General features: G+C 37.0%; 1 protein-coding gene across 3 annotated transcripts in view; it reads right to left on the minus strand.

The window, feature by feature from the left end:
- Positions 1–4,005: 4,005 nt before the first annotated feature.
- LOC136855631 (dual specificity tyrosine-phosphorylation-regulated kinase 1B-like) overlaps positions 4,006–13,457 on the minus strand; it is a 121,327-nt gene continuing 111,875 nt past the window's right edge. For 2 of the 3 annotated variants that reach the window (XM_067132789.1, XM_067132791.1), the window contains exons 8-9: positions 12,588–13,023; positions 6,829–11,563 (exon numbers count right to left, since the gene is read on the minus strand). In XM_067132789.1, coding sequence (XP_066988890.1) covers positions 10,785–11,563; positions 12,588–13,023 — 1,215 coding nt within the window. In that variant the 3' untranslated portion in view covers positions 6,829–10,784. Of the gene's footprint in view, positions 11,564–12,587; positions 13,024–13,457 lie in introns of all 3 variants that reach the window. The other variant, XM_067132790.1, reaches the window with a different exon arrangement.

Below are 13,457 nucleotides of genomic sequence, written 5' to 3' on the forward strand. Positions count from 1 at the left end.
GGACTTTGAGAATAGAGAGATCTGTTGGACGAAGGCCTGTGGTAGTGGTGTACGCTCACCTAGTGTATACCGACACCGATTAGGTGATCGCTCCGGGGGTGGTAACCCCGGCATTCTAGATAGCTTTTTCTCTGGTATATGTAGCAATTCTTACCTAGAAATGTGCTAAATGGAACCATTTCACTGGGTGACACAGGTCTTCCCCCAGAAATAGATTTTTCCTTTGTCAAAATCCCTTTTCTTGTATCCAAATAGCAACAATTTCTCAACCTCTTCATTTGTCTGTGGCAATTGTTATACAATAGCTTTCACTCCCTTAGCAACATCAACTCCTTTGATGGCCTCTTTACCATGTAAAATTGCAGACTGTGACTTTTAATACTGGGAATGCCTTAGCAGATCACCGATGGGGCACCACTGAAATCTTGCTATAATTTTCATGTTATTTTGTAGCATATTTATTTTTAATTTAGGCCTTGCTGTCATCTCTAACCTCCTTATGTCACATGGTGACTTATTGTCACTATAATCACAAAACACACAACGAAACATGAAAAAGCTTAGCATAGTTGTGTACTGTGCAACAGCTAAGATAAACTGACTATTTTCCTTTGTTTATTTCAGATGGGACACATCTCATCTCTACATGGTCTATATGGTCGTGTTTGTTTCGTCAAGCACGAAGCATATGGTCAACAACTGAGCAATTTTTTTACTCAAAGCATTCTAATCATTTGAGTGCTGAAGTCCTACTAATTACTGAATGTTTTTTGTAAGTGTCGAGAGTTTATGCTTTACAAATATCAATGTTTTACTATTCATTATGACAAGTCCTATTTTTGTCGGTGAAAAAATGTCATATTTTGCAACTGGTTTCGTATTCTTGGGTTTAACTATTTCATTACTAACTTTCCTTTTTTTTGGATGTTTCATTTGAATGTTTTATAGAAATTAATACAATATTTATGAGTTTTTTTTAATATCAAATGGCTAATATGCATGCAACCTTTTCCACGAGTTCCTATGTCAAATGCTTCTGTATTTTATTTGTTTCAAATGGACTACCTTTGGTTAAGCTCAGTTCAGTCAAATATACATTGCATTAAGCACGTGTCTATGTTCTTGCTTTTTCTTATGAATTTTTCTTTCGGCAAGCATTTTGAAGTGTGTTTTCTTTTGCTTTTGTTATATCTTTGTACTGGGCCATTGATACATTTGTTATTTTTGATAGCATAGCTGCTGTGAATCATCAAAAGAGTTACTCTTATGGTCCGGGAGGGTTCCATAAGATAGACCAATGAATTTCAAAGAATTCTTTTCTAGTTGGTCCTGGCCAGTACAGTTTATGTTGACACTGATAGAGTATAGAATTGAACTGAATATACTGTAAAATTTAGGTCAAAGGCCAAGCACTGGGACCTATGAGGTCATTCAGTGCTGAAATGGAAATTGACAGTACAAGGTTTGAAAGGTGCAACAGGAGGAAAACCTCGCAGTTGCACTACGATCAGTTGTTAGGAGAGGGTGGAGAGTAAGATGGAAGAAAGATAATAGGAAAGGAGGTATAGTAAAAGGAACGAAAGCTGATTCTTTCTTGTCTTCACCTGCAGACGTGGCAACCGCACATTGCACGTCGTCCACATTGTGGCACAATGCACTCTGCGTCAGACTAACTATCCATTATTCTTTTGGTCTCTGTTGTTTCTTTCGAAAAAGTCGAGGGGTGGCCATAAGGAACGGTATTCCTAAAATATTATTGCCATGAATTAAAAAAAATTCAACTACATTGTGTATCAGTAAATGGTATAGTAAGTCCTGACCCCATAGGCACTACAGCAGTGAACCAGGGGTCCTCTTGATGTGCTGGGTATGCTAATGTATCGCTGGGAAAGGTGTAACAGTACAGCAACCAAACCCAGCATATTCAGGTGCGTCACTTTAGAACTACATCTTAACACTGTAATTGTAAGTTCGTGTTTAGTTTCATATTCTTTGTTGCCAAACCATATAGGTATCTGGAATACAGAATGTGGTCTATGACTTGGGGTTTAACCTTGGACCAAAAATTTAATCTGGGTTGTTGGGATTGAATTTTAAGAGTTTAGCCATTTTGTCACCTGTCAATTTCTTTGGTAAGCTTCTCTGAGGATGAAGAATGGCTAAGCTATCAAAAACCAAGTTTTGAAGCAGGAAAAACCTATTTTTGGTAGCTGCTTCCAGTCCTCAAACCAACCCACTTTCTATGACAAAAGGGCAAGAGAATTGAGTGAATAATTTCCTGCAGAGACCTGAAAAGAACAATGGATAGCTGGTCTGACGCAGAGCGCGCTGTGCCACGATAGTGGACGTAGTGCAATGCGCAGTTGCCACGTCTGCAGGTTAAGACAAGGAAGAACCTAGGCAGTCGCTATAGACGAGAGAGAGAGTCCTCTTGAGTCATATACTTTATCAATGTCAACGTGGCCTATATTGGCCAGGACCAACTAGAAGAGAATTCTGATACTGGTTGGTGTATCTTATGGAGACCCTCTAGGACCATAAGTGTAACTCCTTTGAGGACTCACTGTAGCTTCCAAAAATATTTTTTCCTATATCAAAACCCTGTTTTATGATGATGGACTAACTTTGATTCTTGATACTGGTTGTTGTCTATATTTTCTTTGTTTTGGTTAGACAGAAGTAGTAGTTTCATTATGGTCACTATTGCTCTATTTCTCATTTTTATGGAGAGTTCTTTTTAATGGGCTTTTCATATTACAGTACCTCGAAGTTCATGAATATGATTGATTTTTTCTTCTAATTCTTTTGATGTTTTGGTTAATTTCCCCACCTTTCAGCTGTGATAGTGCATCATATGGGTTTGGGGCTTTAATGCTACATATATTCTTTTTCAATTGTATTTTCTTCATCTGATCTGTTCTAACATCTCTTTTATAGTGTTCTATTTTATATACCTTTTTTGTGTGACTACTTGACCCTCAGTATGTACATGTAGAGTTGCTAAGCCATATTTTGCTGTCTTTATTAATTGCTATTTTTACATTTTTAGGCTTAGGTCGATTAAATGTTAATTATCAAGGGAAGATCTTGTCCTTTCAACTTGTTTTTACAACTTTTACAGAGGTTCTTTAACTCTCCTGCTTGGAATACTATAGAATTCAGTCTTGCACATTGTTAATTTTTCAAGTCTAATGAATTATCTTCAATTAGTTCTTCTTTGTTACAGGGTAGTGCATGTGCTCCCTGTAACATTGTCATGTTCCTTTACTTCAACTTTTATCATCTGTAGATTGTGTTGCAACACAGGTCGCACTGATTTTTGGTGGTTGCTTTAACCTTTCTTTTATTTTTCATCCAAGTCATTTCAGCTGTTTCCAGCATAAAGAACTTGGACCAAATCTAAGGTTCCATGCAGAGAATCAAAGGCGTGATAGATGTTAAAGACTGAGGATTCATATTCGTAATACAAAAAATATACGCCAGTAATTAATTAGAATGGGCTTCCTCCGTCTAAGGGGTGGAACAATATTGTCACCTTGAAAAAAGCTGATGCTCTGAAAAACCCACCTTAGCTTCAGTCCCTTAACGGTAGTTTAAAAAAAATAAATTTCACCTTGCTCAGCTACAAGTTATTCCAGTTTTACAGGTGGAGAGGCTAACATACCTTTATAAGGCCTCCAACAACAGCAACAGGTCCAGAATCGGGGGCTGGTCGACGATGACTAGGAGCTAAGCTTGGAATAAAACCTTCAAATCATGTTAGTTATTCAAATGCTACCTGATCCTCCTTCATGTTCTAGAAGTGATCTAATTGTAATCAATCACAGAGGGTCAAGTTCAATATGACTATCTATATATCCTTTGTCAAAATTTTACATGGAAGAAAATTCTAAACACACGCCTACCTGGCCTACAGTGCATGATTTAATTTTCTCAGACGCAATTTGGACAACTTATCTACAGCACAAAGAAATGAAGAAATTCTCCGAGGTAGTAAGTAAAGAGTTCTCATTAGTATTATTTTATTTTTTAATAACAAAGTTGCAGACATTTTGTTCTATTTGTGTCTAGGAGACGGGTAGCAACGGGTACAGCGGCGTCAGACCACAGGTTTGGTCGGTTGCAGTAGCAAGTTGACCTCGTTGGTCCAAGAATCAGCAGCGTGGACCTTTTCAGGGCCCGGTCAAGCCAACGGGGAAGCAGCGACTGCCCTCCCAATCCTTAACTCACTTTTTAATCCTCCACAGACAACCGAAACAGACTACTCCCTGAATCCCAGATTAATTTTTGAGCACCAATCTTTTTCCTAAATCTGCGAGGAAGAAGTGATGAGAGGTTTGGTCAGGCAGTCAGGGGACTGTTGCTAGAGCCTGTACCCTTATATATCAGCCACAATTTTTATACTTTTTTTCTTCCTTCAACAACATTTTCATATTAAAAGTGAAAGAAAATACGGTAAAACATAAAACTAATAAAACCAACATATCAGCGAGTGTGAAAGTATTTGTGTTTATATGCTCATATAGTGTATTACCATAAACTTCAAATTCACATTTTCACTTGTGAAAATATTAATCACAGTTTCCTATCCCTGCTGACTAACTTTTAAAAGCTTCAATAAAAAGAATGCATAACCTACCAACTGGATAATAATTTTACGGTACCACTTTCTTGTAAGTGTCACAAAGGAGGCTGAAATATAAGGCTCTGGCTGCTTCATTATCTTGGCAATTGAATTGTTTATGACCCTACAGCTAATGTTCTACTCCAATTATTTATCTCTGTATGTATAAATTATGAAGACTACAACTTATGATTATAAACAAACATTTTCCCCAAGCTATGAGCAAATGCACAGCAAGGAGTCTCATTTATACAAGTCGGTTAAGATCTAAAAATCATTTTGACCTGTTTTTGAAATATTCATTCTTTACTATCCATCGTCACACTGACCACTTTAACAGGATCACACGCAGAGAAATCACAAATACATCAGGGGTAACGAGATCTCAGCATGCTGACAAGATACTTTAGCATTGCACTTACGATTTCATTTAATATTCATGTATTAGGAAACAAAATTGAAAGCCAACTGGAGTTGGGGAATCCTTTTGATAAAATTCTTGCAAGATAAAGACTTTCTAAAAGGGATACATTTTTTAAATTAAATTCCTCAAATAACAAAGAGAGATAAACTCTTTTTGATGAATTTAATTTTGAGCCACCTGTTGTATATTTTCTATCAACATTCTAGATCTCTGAACCCCAACAACAATTTTTGCCAACAATGTGTAAGTGCCCAGATCATGGCTCTGCTGCCACCCACAAGGGTACTCCAAGCCTCTAGAACAAGGAAAACCCTGTCTTGTGCCATTCCTTTCTGAATTTGAAAAACTTTTTATAAAACTATAGGTTTTCCTTGAATTTTGGCACTGGACTATTTATCTTGCCTGCTGCACATATGGCATATTGACCATCATGGACTAACTTTAATTCTAAAATCCTTTACAGAGGAATAAAGAGTAAGCTTCTCAACTCAAAATATAATACATCACAGATCCATGATGGTCTGCCACGGCACACAAGAGGAGAATATTCCCGAGGGCAGTGGCACCTCGTACTCTTTAGAGCACCACAGGTCAACGAGCCAATGAAAATGTTCCCTTACCCACCCATTTCACCCAATGGCCACTTTTAAATATATTCATTCCTGTGTCTCCCTCCCTGACTAGATACTAAGGAATACGGGTATAAGGTAACTGCAACAAACAATACCTTATAGTGTTATACAGTTTCAACTTTCACATATATATCAAATTAAATATCAGTGCATTCATAAGGAAATTTTAACCATCAATACCAAATGCAACTTTATTAACATACCAATTTCAAATATAAATGTTGATTAAATTTTAATATTTATATTTAATACTGTCAACTGATTGAAATATGAAATTACTAAATTTTTAAGGCTTAGCAATAATATATATATATATATATATATATATATATATATATATATATATATATATATATATATATATATATATATATATATTTAATTATATATGTATATGTGTGTATGTATGTATATATATATATTTAATTATATATATATATATATATATATATATATATATATATATATATATATATATATATATATATATATATATAAAGTAATGCAAAACATAAACAAAGTATACGACCACCAGGAAACAGGCACTGGAACGCTCTCTTTTGCTTTTGCTCTTGAGCACTTTGCTTGAAAATACCTTAGCGTAAAGTTGAGAGACCCTGCATGCCAGTGTTCAAATTTCCTTATGATCACATCATGTCTATATACATACAATATATATATATATATATATATATATATATATATATATATATATATATATATATATATATATATATATATATATATATATATATATGCATATGTATGTATGTATGTATGTGTGTGTGTGTATAATTACAATCCCTGACTGCTACTCTTGTTGCTACTGCTGCTGATGATGATGATGATGAAGAAGATAGAAAGTGTGGCCATTGAGTGGGGGGTTTTCTCAGGGAAGGGGCTGCCAGTGCTGTGTTCTAGTTGGAACAGTGCACCATCAGCAATGGCATATTACAGCCAGAGTCCTTGGTTGAGAACCTAAGGCATGTGGATATAACTGGTAAACATTAACCAACAGGTTATGGAAAACCAGTAGGAAGTATAAACCACCTAGTTACCTAAATATGACAGTGCCACAAAAGCTTAACTTCTCCGTCATTGCATTCTTGTGAAAAGGAAAACAATTTAGATGCATGAGAATTTCTACCTTGAGATTTAAACTATTATAAATTTACCTCTACATTACCTTTCGTACAAAATGATAATGTAAACAGATGGTTTGGGGATTACACAAGGACAGACTGAGGCAACAAAATTACAAGCAAGTGTTTTGCCATGCTAGGAGAGTTGGAATTGCCTCAAGATCAACCAACTTCCACTAGCATACAAACATTGCACTATTCCATAATTTCTGGGAGCTTTTATGAGATTATGGGATTCACTTCTTATAGATCTGTAACTTCTACTCTACAAATGAATAATTTTTTCATAAAAAAGAGGTGGTTCATCACTGCAACCTTTCTATCAATCTCACTTTACTCCAAGATACTAGGAGTTGATACAATCTGTTCCTCAATCATAATCACAGTTATAGTTTTCAATGAAGCACATAAATAAAGCCTATTCATGAAAAATTACTTTTAAAAACTTTTAACATTACACTGATTATTTCACACAACCACCTAAAAGCCAAGTAAAATTTAACAATATTAATCATAATCCTTGCCAATTATGAATGACAAAAAAACTTTATAATAAATAATACAGCTGTCATACTTGTTTATCCTCATAAAATCCGAGTCATTAGCAAAATTACACCACACAAGGTAGTGTGATGCCTTTCACTCTTCTCTCTTCCCACAGTATGAGCCACAAGACAGGAGGACCAAAGAGTGACACAACACAGCACTTTTTGTTGAAGGTCAGTAGGACTCATGGATCACTATGGTGCCCTGTCATCAAAGGCAGCCCCAAGCCACTGAGCACTGAGGTCATACGGTATAGAGGACAGTCTCAGGTTTGGTTTCTGTCATGCACTGATACAACCACTCCAAACTTCAATTGATTTAACGTAACTGGTCTGAGGCAGTTCTGCAGCTCTGTGAATTTCCAAAAAAGAGTTTGCAATCAACCTACATACAGGCCGATCAACAAAATGTATTTTGAAGATTCAGAAAGCTGTTGACCTTGCCTACTGTCTGACATTGACCTACCACCCTGTCTCCCAACAGCCGCTAGACTATGTACACATCATGGACCGCGCACACTGACTGTGAGTGAGCTCTGCGTTCACAAAAGGTATGCCACTGTGAGCAAATGTACACATTATAAAATAATAAAAATAATAAAAAAGAAAGAACAAGGGCATTATTCAACTGACTACCATTTTCACATAATATACAATATGAGGCTTACTGCATATGTCAGTAAGAAAGTCTTGACAGCATTGAGTAAAACTTGTCCTAGAATTCATTATAAACCTCCATGAATGAATCCCCTGGGAGATGAAATATACATACCCTGATGTACATATGACCAATCAATAGAATAAATGCCCTATACTGAAACACTACTGATGGAAAACCAGTTATATTTCCAATGGACTGGGAAAATTAATGCTAGAAGAGATTATGGAAAAAAGTAAATCCCACATTTCTCCCCATTATTTAGGTTTTACAGGACCTGGCCATGTATAGATCTGCAACAAACATAAAGTTGGTTATTGTTACAGTAAATCAACTGTGCTTTCTAAAAACCTTACATGTGTGAAATGTGCCCTTTCATCATACAAAAGAAAAAAACTCATTAAAATTCATTTGTATAAACAAAAAATAAAGCATTTGATTTCTATACTATCTGTAGTGCTGTAATTCACATACGTATCATAATCTATTTTATCAACTGCAGGAACATGATGTCATAAATTTTGAATTCTAGACCAGCAGTTACTTAGTAATACAAGTAAACTAATAAAATCAAAGACTATTAAATGTTGGTAGAACTCTGAACACTCAGATGTAACTCCACAAGAGAACATGAAAGGGGAAATAAAAAAATTTTACAGCACACAAGAAACATCATATGAGAGCACAAAGCACTGAACTGTAGCTTTATGTAAGCCAACCAACCGTATGATGGAACAAAACTGAACATGGGCAATCATAGTCATCTGAGGAATAAAATCTGAAGCAGTCATATGTAATTTAATAGATATCTAACATGAGACAATTTATTGACCAAATTGACTTAAATTTCATTGAACTTAAAACACAAATGCTATTCAACTTCATAACGAATGGCATCAAATAACTGTATAGTACAAAGCAGTACTTTCAAAACAAATAACCAATAAAAAAGAACATTTACACAAAGATAAAGTTAATCTGTATAAACTAGGTTAAACAGTAATTTCAATCAACAATGTTTTACCTTAATTCTGAAATATCACCAAACATATTTGATAATGTAAACTCTACAGTTAACTAAATCCAATTATCTACCTAAAACTTTTAACAATTTAATAGTATTTAAAAATCTAAAGTTAATCCTGTAAAATTGACAAATGGTTCTCTTCTGTATTCACAATTCTTTGTGATATGTTCATATACCAACTAATTATGCTACGGAAAAAAGACAACTTAATTTCAAATACCTTACTTTTTTCAAGGAACAACCCCATCATGTTCTGTCAAGCATCAATTTTCGCATTGAAATTAGCAGCTCTCTCACATCGATCACACTAAAATTTTGATTGACAATTAAAAACAAGCGATTGGTTAAAAAAAACCAATAAGGTACATAAAGTGACAAAATATTAAAAAGAAAAAAATCCTTAAGATACCTAAAAGAAAAAAGCAACATTTAAAAGTGAGCAACTCTCTCAAATTAGAAAATTAAAAGAAAAACTGAAATGATTCATTCAGTAATATATGATATGCCAATGGAGGTCCCCCAAATTACAAACTGTTACACAACTTGCTGAGGAAATACTATAGGAATGAAGGTATCGTTAGGTCTTTGGCATGATGTTGATAAGGAATTAGGTCAGAAAATTCCAGATTTACCAGAAGTCAGTATGTAAGCAAACTGCTCCATGACATTTCTTGTTTGAAGTGTTTTGCTTGCTTTAAGTACTGTATAGATATCCTACACAGTATTTACTATATAAGCTGCTATCAGACTGAGCACTGTCCAGCTGGCCAGAAGCTGGGTGTTGGGGGAGGTTTATTTGCTGCTCAAATGATGCACCAACATTGGGAGGATCTGCGTTCAGTGAATTGCAAACACTGGGGAGGAGGGGGGAGACGACCACTCTCGGATGAATTAACTTAGGGCATACAATGTATAGTAATAAGGACGATGAAATGTGAGGGGAGGGATAAAAAGGAGGGATAAAGGTTACTCATCACTCCATACAGGCAACTTTTTGAATTGTGGCTGTGGCCTTCTTCACGAACCAACTAGGCCTAAATACGTCAAATAGTGGGCAGATTATTGTGGACTCAATCAGCTCTCTGAAATTTGTAAACAGATTTTTTAGTGCATCAGCAAGATTTTGGGGAATGGTATTAAATCAACTCATAACGTATGCACCTCCTGAGTATTGGATTCATGAATCAAAAGTTGGTTGATGCATCAGATGGGAGTAAATGAGGGAGGTGTGTCTGCTGCACAAAATTGCTTCAAAGGCAGGCATTGTGTTGGATTTATTGATATTCTGCTGGATGTGGTAGTTGAGGACTGTTGTTACATGGCTGGGGGTTTCAAAGATGTGGTGGTGGCGGTGGGGGGGAGGGAGTTCCTGAGACTGGATTAGCCAACAAAGTCTGCTCGACACCCAGATAGCCTAGCACATAGCATGCAAGGTTACCTACCCACAGGACACTCCTCACTAGCAAGTAATAAATAACGATAAAAGCACGCCAATAAGGAGAGGGGAGCCGAGCAGTCAATTTGGTATGTGGGTGGGGTCCCGCCAGCCTCCACTCTTGAGTGTTATCTCACAGGCTCACATGACACGAGGCACACAACACGATCCAGCACCATATTGTGGCCGCTGGCCTAGCTCTATCTATGGCCAGGCTGTAATCAGTTTCACTGTCTTCAGCCTGGCTGCTATTATCCAAAGATCACTGTTGAGCAGGTTGCTAGGTGAGCCCAGCCATTAATGACTGGCCAAAGGGCTATGCTGCACCACCATAGGACTATCTTCTCCCCCTGCACTTGCTCCCCCACTACCTCCTCCTTCAGTACGGCCACTACTGCTGCTCTGTCTCTGTCCTACACGCACTACTGCACCTCCACTGGTTACTGCTGATGATGATGATGACGAAGTTCCTCCAGGCTGTGGCATAGGCAGCGGCTGTGGCTGTTCAAGATGTCCTCCGGGCGGGCGCGTCCCTTCATACAGTACACTGGGGCCCCCTGACACAACCGGCACTAATGAACCGCTTGTATAAGTGTAACCAACCATGCTTCCTTGGCCTCCACTTGCTCCCCCACCAGTGCTACTTGAGGTGGAAGGTGGGAATGAGGGCACACTAGGATATTGGTACGCTGTTGGTGGTGGTCCACTTGCACTGCTGCTACTGCTAGGTGCCAGTGGAATGTTGACAGATCCAGTCTGGGTGCAGTCCAGTGCCATGGGTAAATATGGATGGGCAGCATATACTGCTGTAGGGGGCAAAGTTCCTCCAGCTGAAGCCACACAGCTACTCCCAGTAGTGGCTTGTGGCTGAGGTCGCCCCGTTGCATCCAACGGGCGAGGGTCAAGCGGTCGGCAGCGGTGGGCATGATATGGGTGCACATGGCGAGGATGGTGGGCAGGGTGTGGAGGATGAGCTGCATGATGACTAAATACCTCACAGTCCATAGCCCCGTGAGAGTGGCCCGTGTGAGTGTGCTGGTGAGACGGGTCTGACCGTGCACGACCACACACCACAACTGAAAATATTAACAAAAAAATGAAGTAAAACAAAACAAAACAAAACAAATAAAAATGAATCAAATTAGAGAAAAAAAATTAATTTGAAATGAACAGGAGCATTTGCACTATGACTGCACACATCTACATCACATTTGCACCTCTTTCCTTAGGAAATAACCTTATAAAATCAATCTCTACTCTAACTCCACCCTGTACATCTCTCAGTACCATCTAGTAATTGGACTGCTTTGCTAAGATAAATGCATCCAAATAAACATATAAAAAACCCAGTTCAATCATTTCTCCAGCTTTAAATTACGCACTAATCTTTTATGCACATACAAACAAAATAACAATAAAGACAGCTTCATTTGCTCATCTACCATCAAAATCTTTCATACCTACTCCCATCCAAAAAAAATTAAGGTTAAACAAAATTTAGAGGGTTAACATCTAAAAGAAAATATAACAAAAAACCAAAAAGAATCCTTAGTGAATTTCAAGTTGAGAACTTTCTGACATACATGTATACAAAAGAATGTGAGGATGCATACAAATGTATGCACTTACACACAAGTATACATGCATATGCACTCAAACCATACTGTGAATTTTGGTTAGGTTATCTATGTCAGGGTTGTTGTAATGTGTATGATTTAAAAACCTATACTTCATGCTTTTTACATATACAATATTATTACACTTAACTAAATTATGAAAAGAAATTTACATTCTTTATGATTAAAAATGGCATATAAATCTACATGATATTTTTACTGATAAATTAACTGTACATTAGTTGATACAATTGAGAGTCTAGTCACACACTACCTAGAATCATCCTAGAGTCATATTTGTATATGGGATTAAACCCTCAAAACGAATGGGGTATCCAGAACACAAAGCCAATACATAACACCATCAGTGATTCACCCACAAGTGTGTGACCAAATCTCTAGGTTGCAATAACTGTATAATTATATCTTATATTCCTCATCTATTACAAAATAAATCATGAAAGGATCTGAGGATTAAACCAACCAGGTTGTGAGGTTGAATGGTTGATGGGAGAGGCCACTGTGTGCTCAATTGCTGGACTGGTGGAGTTGCTTGTGTTGGTGGATTCGTCACTCGTTCGCTTGAAGAAATTGTGCTGCAAGCCGTAGTATGGAGTTATCCGCGTTTTTGGATCATAGTCGAGCATTTTCTTAATTAAATCCTCAAATTTCAGGTAATCTGAAACAGAGTGACCTTGTTCATTGAGGCGGCGACCTCCAGGCCCACCACTTTCTACTCCAATTATATCCCTCAATTTGCGACTCATTGGTGGCTTATACTTCTTGCCATCTTTAGGCTTTTTGAGGATATAAGTTCCGTCCGGCAATTTGTCGAAATAGCGACGTGCTTTAGTAGCCATATCAAGGATATGCTTAGGAGGCATTCCTAACACCTCTACAATTTTGTTCATTTGGTCAACCTGGAAGAAAAATTACAATATAAATCATCAGTATTCACAGTTTTCTCTAAAAGACTATTGAGTGACGCAGGCTACTTTATCATTATATAATTAGACTGTCATTAGTAACAGACATGAAAAACTGATTCAAGACATACGGCACCATGTTCATTCCTCCTAGTCTTCAAGGCTGAGACACCTGAATCTGTATGAAAATATTCTTACCAGCACATTTTTCGAAAAGGAAATAAAAATGTCCATACACAGCAGAATAAAAGAGTTGAACCTTAATTTCATGTATAAAAAAAAATCCAGTCGAATCATGCTTCTTTACATATGAGTTTCTTTACCAAAGCTACTGTCAAAATATTTGCAAGCTGGTCACCAATTTTTGATACGCCCAAATCTTACCCACTTATTAGTCAAGTTGTAAAAATTTTTTGTTGGTCTGATTC

This window comes from Macrobrachium rosenbergii, chromosome 32, assembly GCF_040412425.1.
Source record: "Macrobrachium rosenbergii isolate ZJJX-2024 chromosome 32, ASM4041242v1, whole genome shotgun sequence".
Lineage (NCBI taxonomy): Eukaryota > Metazoa > Arthropoda > Malacostraca > Decapoda > Palaemonidae > Macrobrachium > Macrobrachium rosenbergii.